Raw genomic sequence first — 13,084 nt, forward strand, 5'->3', positions numbered from 1 at the left:
GACAGTATTGTGTGCTTCTAATTTGCTGAGTGATCTTCAATGTCCCCCACAAGTTAAGTATATTGAATGATACGTAGGTAAATTAACTGATTTTCAGGAATCATTCCATAGTATCTACCCATGTGAATTCCTCATGTAAAGCAAAAATGTACACAAATTCAGTTGTCAGTCACCCCTCCATAAGCAGGGCTGATCTGAACGCATGTTCCTCTACTATTCACAGAGGCTTGGCTCCTCACTGTGAGCTGTAGCCACACACTGAACCTCCCCCATTCCTCAGAGCCATGAATCCATTCCACGCCCAGCCCCCACACAGCTGTTTTGTGACATATTTAATGACCGTTCCTCAGTGGTGTCTCTCCTAGTGGCCTCAGGACTGCCCTTCTGCCTTCCATTCACCCATCAAGACTCATCATCAGAGCTCTGTCTTCTCTTGTATCCACCCTCAACTCCATTACCTCAGTCTGGTCCCCAGGGCCCCTGGGCCCCCCACAACCAAATGTCCAAGGTCAACTCTCAGCCTTCTCAACACCCAATTCAGGCTGCAAAGTGACTGCAGCCAAGGCCACCGTCCTCCACCTTCCTCCTGGGGCAGAGCTCTTCATATGATTTCTCCCATGTGTGCCTGGTCCTCAATTAAGACACTTTCCCAGTTTCACGGGTGTCTTTTCTGTCACTCAGTTACACCACATGGTTGTGGGGAGTCATATTAGTCCTGAAATCTGGAAGTGAACACTTTTACATTTGTGTTTCCTTCCACTTTTAGCCTCATGGCCCCCTTAGCTCTTTCCCCACCACCTTCCCCTGCTCTTTCATTGTTCTCTGTATAATTTGTCTCCTCCAAGGCCCATTCGCTCTGCATAGACTCACTTTTTTGTCACACTCTGGGGCTGTTTTGGACAACTAATTAATGCAGTCCCTGTCCCCCAGTTGTGTTCACAACTTCCCACCAGGTGTAGCTATGAACACCTCAGAGGCTTTGCATCCAGCAACCTGCAACATTATTTTGTATTCTGTCCCCATCCCCAGAAGCATCTTCATTCCTGTGTGACCTTGCACCCCATGTCTCTCTTACCTGGTTAACCCTATGTCCTTGTGTCCCTTGGATCCTCACCCCAAGGGTGCCCACACCTAGGCATGTCCATGAGCTTTTTCTGGAGAGGTAGTGAGTTTTTGGCTTTTTTGCATCTACCTTCTCTCTTTTGCACTCTCTCCTCCATATCACAGGAGCTCTACCATCTTGTTTCCCTGTCCACCCTTTCCTCATGTCCTTAATCCTTTAACCACTTCAGTCTAATCCCCATTCAGTGTCACTGCCCAAAACCCACCTGTGTGCACACCACAGGTTTCCACCTGGATGGTAAATCTCACAGCATTAGTTAAGGTGCCTCAGTGCATACATTGTCCTTGCAGGGCTGGAGGGAGTACAGTAATGAAAGGGCTCCTGTGCTGTGGTCACCCCCACGGGGCTACTAAATTAATATTAGTATCCCTTGAATATCTGGTATTTACAGAAATCTTGCCTCAGACAAGTCAGAAAATCCTGTTGATGTCATTGTTGAAGGAGCCTTTTGTTATATTCTGTTTGTTGATGGATATTGCTCTGTTTCTCCCTCCTGTCAGTAGTGCAGGTCAATACTGACAGGGCATATTTATTCACAAAATTATGATATGAATTAACATTCAATTACGTAAATGTATCCAACGAATTCACTCATCTTCTTGCAGGTGAATTCAGTGACTTCCAAGGTGAACTACTAGCATCACATTCTCTCTTTTCCTTGTACTATGTTAATATCCTTCCTATGTGTTTTCTCTCTTTCCATTTCTCTGCTCATACCTGTGGGAAGCCATTCTTGCACGTGATTGGGAACCTCCCTGATTGGGTGTGAGGCGCTCTGGCTAAACTGTGTCGAACTAATCCCCACCCTCTCTAGGTGCGAGAGCCTGTCCGTGTGGGGGTGTGACTGACCATTGACTCTGAGACCAATTACTGACCCTGACCTTGGAATGCTGTCCCCCTTGACCTTCATTGGATGGAATTTTCCCCTTAATTTCTTGTTCCCCAATAAAAGGCCATCCTCTGACGTGCTCTCTCTCTCTCTCTCTTGCTAGTCCTGAGTAAGCCTTGCTGCCCCACCGGGTGGTTCGAGGTGGGAACCAGAGGGAGGGCCGTCTCAGACCTGGTCAAAGAAAAAGGTAATTGAGTCTTGTGTGTTTATTTTGATCTCACTAGTTAACTTCTATGCTACGAACCACTTGTATGAAGCCAGTGTGCTGGTTGTGCGGCTGACATACCTTGAATCTGGTGCCATTCATTGAAATGAAGAACAGGAAGCAACTATATTTGGGGTAGAAGTCGTCCCAGGGAAGGAAAAAATAAAACGAGACATGCAAAGCTCACTGCCAGCCCTTCATATGACAGACCTCAGTATGTCCCAAACCCTCCAAGTGACACCCTGTTGGTCTCCCAGGATCATGGATAAGTAAGAGTGTCTACAAACACTAGAATATCCTCTGAAGACATGTTATGAAGAAAGTTTAAAATTGTTTTTCATAAGTGTCACCTGGAGAGAAAGTTTCCAGCAGTGTCCTCAGCTCCCCCAGCCTGCACAGCCATTGCTGCTGCTGGCAGTGATAATTGCAGGTCCCAGGGGAGGTGAGGTCACAGAGCCACAGACCCATATCTCAGGAGCTGGCCACCTCCCTGCAGCACACATCTTGGTCAGAGAGGCCTCTGCACTGAGGTCACCAGCCTGGCAGAGAGGAAGTGCCTGGTGAGTGACAGTGTGACTCTGAGAGCAGCGTCTGTGAGAAGAGACCCATCAAGAGTCTGGGTAAGTAATGTATGAAATATAAGATGTCAAGAGCTTTATAATGTTTTGAACAACCAATAAAAAAAATAAATTAAAAAAAAAAGAGTCTGGGTAAGGGATCACAGCCGAAAAGGGGACACTCAATTGAACCCTCCAGAAGCCAGAGCCACACAAGTATTATAACAGTTGATGAAGAATGGCTCTAGGTAGCAAAGATAAATGGGTCCTAGCCTAAATGCCAAACCACCATGGATCCTAATTTAACTAAATGTGATTCTTACTGACAGGGATTGCTGTGGCTTAGTCCAGGTGAAAATTATATGTGATTTTCAAGGTGTACAAGGAGGTTGTTTTAAAGTCATCCAGCTGCTCAGTTTCCCTCACAGGAAGTCTACACTAAATCTTCATGATTTCTAGGTCCAGTCTTATAGTATCTCCTGTCTATGTGTGGAGTATGAGGAGCTCACAAGAATATTCTTAGTCCTGTGCAGAGAGAGAGAGAGCTGATGGTGACTGCTCAGGCAGAACATTTTCTCTGACTCTCAGGATGTTGCAGACAAGGGGGATAGTAATTGTACCAATCTTGAAAGCATCACAATTCAAGGATAATGGGGCCATTTATCTATACTGTGGAATGGAACATATATGGAAAAGTGGACAAGGTTATTACAGAATTCTATTACCACCTGTAAGAGCTTTATATTATTTATATGGGATATCTTCTGATTGTAGTGAATGCCCCATGTGGCATAGGAATCTGGTAGTGGAGCAGGTTATGAGTGTGTAGGGTACCTAGGAAAGCTCTTCACCATCTGTTAAGTAACAAGTGGACCTGAATTTTTTTACCCAAGAAATTTTATTAAATATATGCATTCAAAGAATGCAGAAATTCTAGTATTTCAAGTTTTAAATACTCACACATAACAATTTTTATGAATGGCTCCTATTGTATTATCATTCACTAATCTTTTTTTGAAACTTTTTTTCTTAGGTATTAATTAACTCATATCTGACCTCAAAAAGTGAGTATTTTGTTTCTACACTATACTCGTTAGTCACGGGTTATTTCTTTGTATTCCAAGATGTATGACATGGCCTGAGAGTGTGTCAATATTTCTGTTATAGGGGCTATTGAGCTTGTGTCCTTAAAAATCAACCATATGAGTCATGGGGTACCTGTCCTGATGTGGAGTCAATCCTGCCTCCCTGCATGGGACTAACCATGGCACAGGTGCCTGAAGGGCTGTAGTTCTCTCAGTGCATCTGCAGTCATTAAAGTCAATATCTAAATGTTCCTTCATAAGTGACCTTTTACACTGAATAAATATTTACAACTAAGTGGAAACATTTTACAATGAATAGTTAAAAAATTCCACTAGTTTTGAAGATAACAGAAATAAAGACAAATAGAAGAAAATATGATCTGATTGATAGAAGAACCAGCTCACAACCTTTAGGGAAGCTTGATGGTTCTTGCTGTGTTCTCTGTAAACAGTCAGCCAAGTTCAAGACACCTCTGTACACCTAATCTTGAGTGTGAATCTGGACAGAGACTTAACATCTGTGTGCACAAGTTCTCCTGGATATCAGCAAAGTCATCTCAGCACCTCCCTCATGTCATGAAGATGAATTACCATGTGCTGCCTTCATAACAGGGATTTACACACACTTCCTGTGTTGACTTTCAATACCAACCTCATTAAAACATGCTAGTGAAATAAGACCTTTTGTAAGTTTTCAGAGTCGTAACTCTGAAGAGTGAGCAATATTAGATTTTGGTTGACAGGACACGTGCAGCCCAGGCCTCTTGTTTCCCTCCAGGACCCTCTGGCTCGGATACCAGGAAACTGGCAGGATGGCAGCCAGTGATGTGGCTGTAGGAATCATCTTCCTGGCACAGACTATGGTTGGAGCTTTGGGCAATTCATCTCTTTTCCTCTATTACCTGGTCCTTTACTTCACTCAGTGCAGGGTAAGACACACAGACTTGATTCTTCAGCACTTGATTGTGGCCAACTTGTTAGCTCTCCTGTGTAGAGGAGTTCCCCAGACAGTGGCAGCTTTTGGAGTGAAAGATTTTCTCAGTGATTTTGGATGCAAGCTGCTTTTCTATCTTCACAGGGTGGGCAGGGGTGTGTCCATTGGCAGCACCTGCCTCTTGAGTGTCTTCCAAGCCTTGAAGATTAGTCCTGAGAATTCCAGCTGTTCAGAGCTTAAAGTGAAAGCTCCCAAATACATTGGTGTCTCCATATACCTGAGCTGGATTCTGTACCTGCTTGTAAATATTATGATTATTTCATATATGACTGGAAAAAGGAGCCACTATAATATCACAACTATGAAAGATTATGGATACTGTTCTTCTGTTCATCCTGACAAAACCTCACAATCACTGTATGCAGCATTGGTAACATTCCCTGATGTCCTGTGTGTGGGGCTCATGCTCTGGGCCAGCAGCTCCATGGTGCTCATCCTGCACAGGCACAAGCAGAGAATGCAGCAGGTTCATAAGACCAGCTCCCCCAGGCCTTCCCCTGAGTCCAGAGCCACCCAAACCATCCTCCTCCTGGTGAGCACCTTTGTGTTTTTTTATACACTTTCCTGCATCTTTCAGGTTTGTATGATTGTTATTTATAATCCCCACTGGCTGCTGGTAAAGATGGGTGCAATAGTTGCTGGGAGTTTCCCAGCTGTCAGCCCCTTCCTGCTTATGAGAAGGGACTCCAGTGCATCCAGGCTCGGTCTCTCTGGAATTAGGAATAGGAAAATCCCCAATGTCAGGAGGAACGTGTAAATTGTAGGTTTTTGCACAATTCTTACATGTGTCTTCATTTGTACTTACAAATTGAAAGAAGAGTGATACAGTCATATCTTCAAGAATGACAATCAACACACATACACTTATTTATTATACTGTGTCCATGTGTGTATATATGTGTACCTGAGTATATGCACATGTATATCACTTGGATTTTGTTTTATTGTTCATCCAAAAATATTTGGGAAAAGAAGATGTAATAAATATAAATTTTAGATTTCTTATACCAAGTACAACAACTGCTGAATTCTTTAGCATAAAATCTACTTTATTTATTTTCTACTATTCTGGTTTATTAACTTGTGAAAACAAGTGACATGTATTTTTCATTTATCTACATATTATGGTTATGTCTCACCTGTGTCTTTTGAAGAAAATATCAAAGTGAACACTACCAAATGTTTGTCTTTTGCAATGAAATGAGACATATGTTTCATGTAATTTTGGACATGATGGGAAGCAAAAGTCTACTGATATCTTCTTTATTAAACAGCTTATATTGAATTTATTGATTTCTGTGCTGTGATTTTCACAATACAATATTTCTTCTTTTCATAAGATAATTAGAATTTAATCTTTATTTACTGTCTATCTAAGTCATTTATGACATTGGGTACTAATACATTTTATTTTACTACTTATTATTGAATTAGTGATAAGTACTTTTGAAATGTTTGCATGTATGGGTTGGCATGTGTTTCTAATAAAATCTCACAAAATGTACCTGTGCAAGTAGACGCTAAATGGTAAAACAAATCCCTAGTCTGTATGACTCCTCTTTCCTGTATGTGTCCACAAGAGTGACCAGTATGTGGCTTCTAAGGGTAGAGATCGGTTTCAACAGTTTGCAATTTACATAAATGAAATCATTTAGCATCAGCTGTTTTATATTTGACTTTGAAAATGCCATATTCTTCAAATTTGTACTTTCCCATGTTGTTGATGACAGTATCTAACTGAAGGAATTTCAAACAATTCTAGCATTTCTCCCTTGAAGCACACATGCTGTAGTGTGGATGTGATTTATGTTTCCAACCCAAGTCAATGTGTTGGAATTTTTGCCCCATTGTGATATGCTGGGTAGGGAAACCTTTGAGAAGTGGGTGCAATACAAGGTAGTTGGTCATGGGGAGGTCACCTTGGAGGGGATTAATGATGGATTATATTAGTTCCCATGAGAACATGGGTTGTCCTGCAACAAGTGCAGCTGTCTCAACAGCCTCTTGCTCCTGTTCTGTCCTGTGGTCTCTTCTGTACATGATTCTACCTTTGTGATTCTTCTGCTGTGAGGCCCTCACCAGGACTGAGCAGATGCTGGCAACATGCTCCCGAATCTCCAGAAATGTAGTTCAATAAATTTTTATTCTTCATAAGAATTTGAGTAGGCATTTGAATATGCAGCAGAAACTGATCAATACAACACATTAGTATCTTTCAGTTTGGAGCATCATGATAAGCACTGGCATGTGGGATTTGCAACATGTTTTCATGATACTTTCATGTGTTTCTTCACCGTCATGTATATATGGAACATATATGTATGTATAAGTATCTACAAATCGCACACATTTTTCTGATCTTAGGTTTATATCTACTTGTTTTTAGCATATATTACTAGACTTTCTCAAATATTTCTACAAATGTCAACCCATTATGTGCACCTACATTTATTTTTATATTTTTGAAGAAGAAAATGCTTTTATTAATCTGAACATGAACCCCCCCATATCTTATTAGAATTAAACATGGATAAATAATGCTGTTATGAAATCTACATTTCTCACATTCATTTGATAGAAAACTGTCACATGTGAGGACTCTTTCTGGTGCAATGAACTAATTCCTACAGAACTACATCTCTAATAAGACTGCACCATTTTTTATTGATGTGGCCAGTATTGGCTCTGGGTGCCCCCAAATCAGCACAATTCTCCTGAAGTAACATATACAAATTGATCAAATGAGTTTTCTTCCAAATTCTTCATATTTTCTAAAAAGAAACAAATACATTGCTCTTCTCTCCCCAGGGAGGCAAATGTGAAATGCAGTTTGTAAACCTTCTAACTCAGAATTAAATCTAGGCAATGAATTATTATTAGATACATCCCTAAAGTCACTTTGGCATAGAAAAAAACAAGCTTCTCCATAACTCTCCAAAGTAGCTTTCCATTTTTAATACAACCTGATTAATAAAATCCTTGAAATGTATTTTAGAAGTTCTTCTCTGTATGCTACACTTATCCTTAATAAGGGTTAAAGCTCTGTTCTCAAAGAAGTTCTACATGTCAAGCATTTTTGAAGAAGTTTGTTTCCACAGAACTTAAGATATCCTTTGCTTATGCATCCATGAAGATTAATTTGAGCGTGTACATACATACATGGCATACATACATATGTATAAGTGAGCTAGTTAACCCCTAGAATAAAACCATACCTGAGGGGACAAGTGTGAGGTGCAGTTTGGTCTTCCTAGACACTCTGCTCTGTGTTGAGGAGGCAGGTAGAGTGTGCTGCAGATGCCACGAGGCTGTGGAAGGGTCCCCATCTGTTAACTCCCATCACCGGGTCTCCCCAACACAGCTGCACCCACATCTGCTTCCCCTGCAGCACTGGCCTCTACCATCTGTCAGAAATGAGATGTGCTTGTTGGCACATCCAATGCTTTTTGCAATGCTCTGGATAACTCCTCCTCGGCACTGGTGTTCAATCTTTTCTGTTCAATCAAGTGACCATCCAGAATATTAAAAATACTCCCCTTTGCAGCTTGTGTGTCTTGCATACCCCTTGAAGGACACATGTACATCTTTACTCCAGCTTCTCTCCACTTCCTGAGTGCTGTGACTTCATCTTCATGCACAGCTGTAAAAGGAACTCTCCAAATGTGGCCCTGTGATTGTTTTAGCATTGCAATCTTTTGGTCCAGTGATATGTGTGGGCACACATTATCTACCAGGTCCGTGGATCATATATTATTGGTTACCTACCCCACTTTCACATGGTGTAGAGATTGTAACAGCTTCATCCAAATGGGATTTTTTTCAGCCTACTTCCTGAAAATATTAACATCCTGCTGGTAACCTGTACTAATGTGTTTGCAAACATCTTAACTTCTTCTTTGGTTAAGAAAATAAAATGTCTGGAGGGCACTTGGAATCCCTACTGTGTGGAGGGTGGAGGATAATGCTAATTTCTGTTTTTTTTTTTTTTAACTATGAGAACTTTATTTACCTTAACTGGATTACTTTCTATCCAGGCTCTGGAATACAACCCTCCCAAAGCTTCACAGAAGTGTATTGATTGTATGTATATGCAAAATTGTCAACTATTTAATTGCTCATTTCACACAGCTTTCTAGGGACAGACAAGTGTATTTCAGCTGGTTGAATATGGAATTGGAGTAGGAATGGTGAAGGTGAAGAGGTGCATTGACCTCATTCTTGTGCACAGAATTCTTTAATGTCACTTGGTTTGGGCTTTTTAAAATTTATTTCTTTGTTTGTTTTTGCTGTGCTGGAGGTTGAGCATAAGGCATTCTGCATGTGAAGCAAGTTTGCTACCACTTAGTTACATCTCAGCCTCTTTAAAAAACACTGTGTTTGCAGCATGGTCTCACTAAATTGCTCTGGCTGGCCTCAAACTTGTAATCCTCCTGTTGTAGACTCCTGCATAGCTGGGATTACAGATATTAGCCCCCTTGTCTGAATGCCTAGTCACCTCAATCTTTATTAAATGTTGCTTGAATTAAATAAAACCAACTTGGTCCTAATGACTGCATTTGTTGAATCACTGTTTTACTAAAGTATTCACTCATGGAAACAGTTTCCAGCATGAACACAGTGAAGAAATGGGTCTTGACATTTTCTATATTGATTGAGTTTCCTGTGTGTGCTCATGTCTCAAAGGTGGGGGCATGTGCTGTTTTGCTACATCCTGTTCTTTCCTGGATGTTTAGGCAAATTGAGAGTCTTCAGTGACAGTGATTGTGTCAAATTTTGAGGCAGAATCCAGGTTTGGTACTGGAGAGAGAAACAAGACTGAAACCAAAGAATAGTAAGAAGTTTGGAGATCCATGGATGAAGATGTGCCCCAGAGTGAGCAGATCCTCAAGCTACATCAAGAGACATCTAGAGGAGATATAAAGCCATCCAAAGTAAACAATTCTATTGGGAACAGGGCCATGCAGCCTCCACCATCAGTGCTGGTTGCCCACATTCTGGGTTACACATGTATTTAAGTGCACCTTGCCCTTGAGCCCATGTTAGAGGGAACTGTAGACTTGTCCCACTACAACAAACAGGCCATAGACAGAGGCTTTGGGGAGTTCCCTGCCTCATCCCCAGGTTGTGCTTGTGGACCTGTGAACCCTCCTGCATGCTGTGTGTCCAAGGTCAAGCCTCAAGGAGAGAAGGGGTTTGGGTGCCTGTTCCATGAAGCTGTAGGTTTCAAAGATACAGAAGAATGTAGCCAACACCAGGTGGAGATATGACCCCAGGAGACTGAAGTCATGAGTACCTGAAAACCAAATGTGGAACTGGGAATCTTCCAGAGGGAAGAGTCTCTGCATTTCGCACAGGAATAGGAGACAACATGCAGAAGCCTGTTTAATCCCTAAAAGCTCAGTTCCCTGAAGAGAGAAGAGTTTGTCTCATGGTTTTGGTATATCACGAGTATGGCACCAACAGCAGCTCAGTTCCTGTGAGTCTCCTGGGCTATGTCACAAGATGCTGGATGATATTAGGGGAAGAATGTGTGTGAGAGGAAGAGGTGACGTGGTGAGGTGTATTCTAAATGTATATTAGGCCCATTGGGTTTATAGTACTATTTACATTGGTAATAACTTTGTTAATTTTATCTTTGGATGACCTATCTATTGGTGATAAAAGTGTGTTAACATCACTAGCTATTATTTTATTGCAGTCTACCTGGAATTTAATGTCAAGAATTATTTCTTTTAATGTGTCCAGACATTTTGGGGCATGCATATTGACTACTGTTATTTCTTCTGGTTGAATTGTTCCTTTATCAAAATGTACTGTCCTTCTGTGGTTAATTTTTGCTTGAAATCTCCTTTGGTTTCATCTGAGAATGATTGTTTTCAGATTCCATTTGTGTGATATGTATATGTCCTTTTACAAACTTCAGCCTGTGGGTATCTTTGCTATGTGATCAGTCTCTTGTAAACAGCATCCAGTTGGATCTTGTCTTTTGATTTACTCTGCTAATCTATGTCTTTTAATTGGGGAGTAGAGGCCATTTATTTGCAGAGTTCGTGTGAATATAAGTTTGCACTTTCCTGACATTTTTTTTATTTGCCATATTTTATTTGGTTTTGATTTTCATTTAGTTGTTTACTCTTATAGTGGGCCTCATCACTTGAGACTTTTTTTGTTTGTTCTAGGATTTCTCTGTGTGCAGCATATCTTTGAATATTCTTCATAATTCTTGCTTTGTGGTCATGATTTCTTTTAGTATAGATTCATCATGCAATGTTTTATTTTCCCCACTCATTTTGAAACAGAATTTTTTTGGATATAGCAATTTTTCTGGAAATTATTTTTTGAGCTTGGAATATATCATTCTATCTTTCATTGATATTGGTGTCTGAGTTGAGAAGTCAAAGGTGAATCTTATTAATTTGCCACTTAATGTGACCTGATGTGTTTTTTCTTGCAGATTTTAATATTGTGTCTTAATTTTCAGTGTAGATTATGATGTGTCTTGCAGTGTCTCTTTTGGCATTGTGTATTTGTGGTCATTTATGATTTCCTGTATGCTGATTCCTATCTAATTTCTTTTGAGAACTGTTTTATGTCTCTATGTCATTGTGTGAAGATTGTTGTTGATATTTTGGTGGGTATACATTAAGTTTTCAAAATAGTTTTGATTTTATGTTCAGTTCTATTCCTATCCAAATCATGGGTGGTCTTTCCATCTTCTACATTCTACTTCAGTTTTTTTCTGCATTGTTTCTAGTTTTAATTTTAGAGTTCTTACACATCCTTGGTTAGATTTATCCCTAGGTATTCTAATATTTGTGTTACAGTGAATGGATTCACTTTCCTAATTTCATTTTCAGTAGATTCATTTTTAAATCTTTTATTGATTTTATTTTTTTAAATAAATGACAGCAGTGGAATGCATTACAATTCTTATTACACATATAGAGCAGAATTTTTCATATCTCTGTATATAAAGTATGTTCACGCCAATTCATACTTTTATGCATGTACTTTGTTTTTCTTTTTTTTGCATTACAATTCTTCATACACATATATTCCACATTTTCTTTTACCTGTGTTTGTATATAAAGTATTTTGACATCTAATTCAAATCTTCATACATGTACTTTGTATAATGATGTCCATCACATTCCACCATCCTTGCTATTCCCCTGCCTTCCCCTCCCACCCCTCTTCCTTATCTAGAATTCATTTAATCCTCTCATGCTCTCCCTCCCTACCTCACTATGAGTCAGTCTCTTTATATCAGAGAAAACCTTCAGCATTTTTTTTTTGATTGGCTAACTTCACTTAGAAATATCTTCTCCAATTGAATCCATTTACCTGCAAATGCCATGATTTGATTCCTTTTAATGCTGAGTAAAATTCCATTTTTTATTCATTCATCCACCGAAGAACATTTAGGTTGGCTCCACAGTTTAGCTATTGTGAATTGTGCTGCTATACACATTGATGTGGCTGTTTCCCTGTAGTGTGCTGTTTTTAGGTCCTCTGGAGATAGTCCGAAGAGAGGAATAGCTGAGTAAAATGCTGGTTTCATTCCCAGGATTCCAAGGAATCTCACATTGCTTTCCAAATTGGCTGCACCAATTTGTGGTACTATCAGCAATGTATGAGTGTAATTTTTTGCCACATCCTCGCCAACACTTATTGTTGTTTGTCTTCATAATAGCTGCCTGGAGTGAGATGTAGTCTTAGAGTAGTTTTGATTTGCATTTTTCAGATTGCTAGAGATGATGAGAATTTTTTTCATATATTTCTTGATTGATTGTATATCATCTTCTGAGAAGAGGTCTGTTCTGTTCAGGTCCTTGGCCCACTTGTTGATTGGGTTATTTGTTTTTTTGGTGCTTAGCTTTTTGAGTTATTTGTATACCTTACAGATTAGTGCTCTATTTGATGTGTAAGGGGTAAAGATTTGCTCACAGGATTTGGGCTCTCTGTTCACTTCACAGATTGTTTCTTTTGTTGAGAAGAAACTTTTATATTTTTTCCATCCCATTTATTGATTCTTGGTTTTAATTCTTGTGCTATAGAAGTCTTATTAAGTAAGTTGGGTTGTAATTCCACATGATGAAGATTAAGGCCTACTTTATCTTCTATTCTACATAGAGTCTCTGGTTTAATTCCTAGGTGCTTGATCCATTTTGTGTTAAATTTTATGCATGAGATAGGGGTTTAATTTCATTTTGTTGCAAATGGATTTCCAG

The 13,084-nt window shown here is 39.8% G+C and overlaps 1 protein-coding gene across 1 annotated transcript; it reads left to right on the forward strand.

Moving 5' to 3' along the window:
- Nucleotides 1-4,671: 4,671 nt before the first annotated feature.
- Nucleotides 4,672-5,610, forward strand: LOC107160739 (vomeronasal type-1 receptor 4-like). The gene has a single exon (XM_015507372.1). The coding sequence runs from the start codon at nucleotides 4,672-4,674 to the stop codon at nucleotides 5,608-5,610; it is 939 nt and encodes a 312-aa protein (XP_015362858.1).
- Nucleotides 5,611-13,084: the final 7,474 nt, after the last annotated feature.

The sequence above is a fragment of the Marmota marmota genome, unplaced genomic scaffold (assembly GCF_001458135.2).
Source record: "Marmota marmota marmota unplaced genomic scaffold, marMar, whole genome shotgun sequence".
Lineage (NCBI taxonomy): Eukaryota > Metazoa > Chordata > Mammalia > Rodentia > Sciuridae > Marmota > Marmota marmota.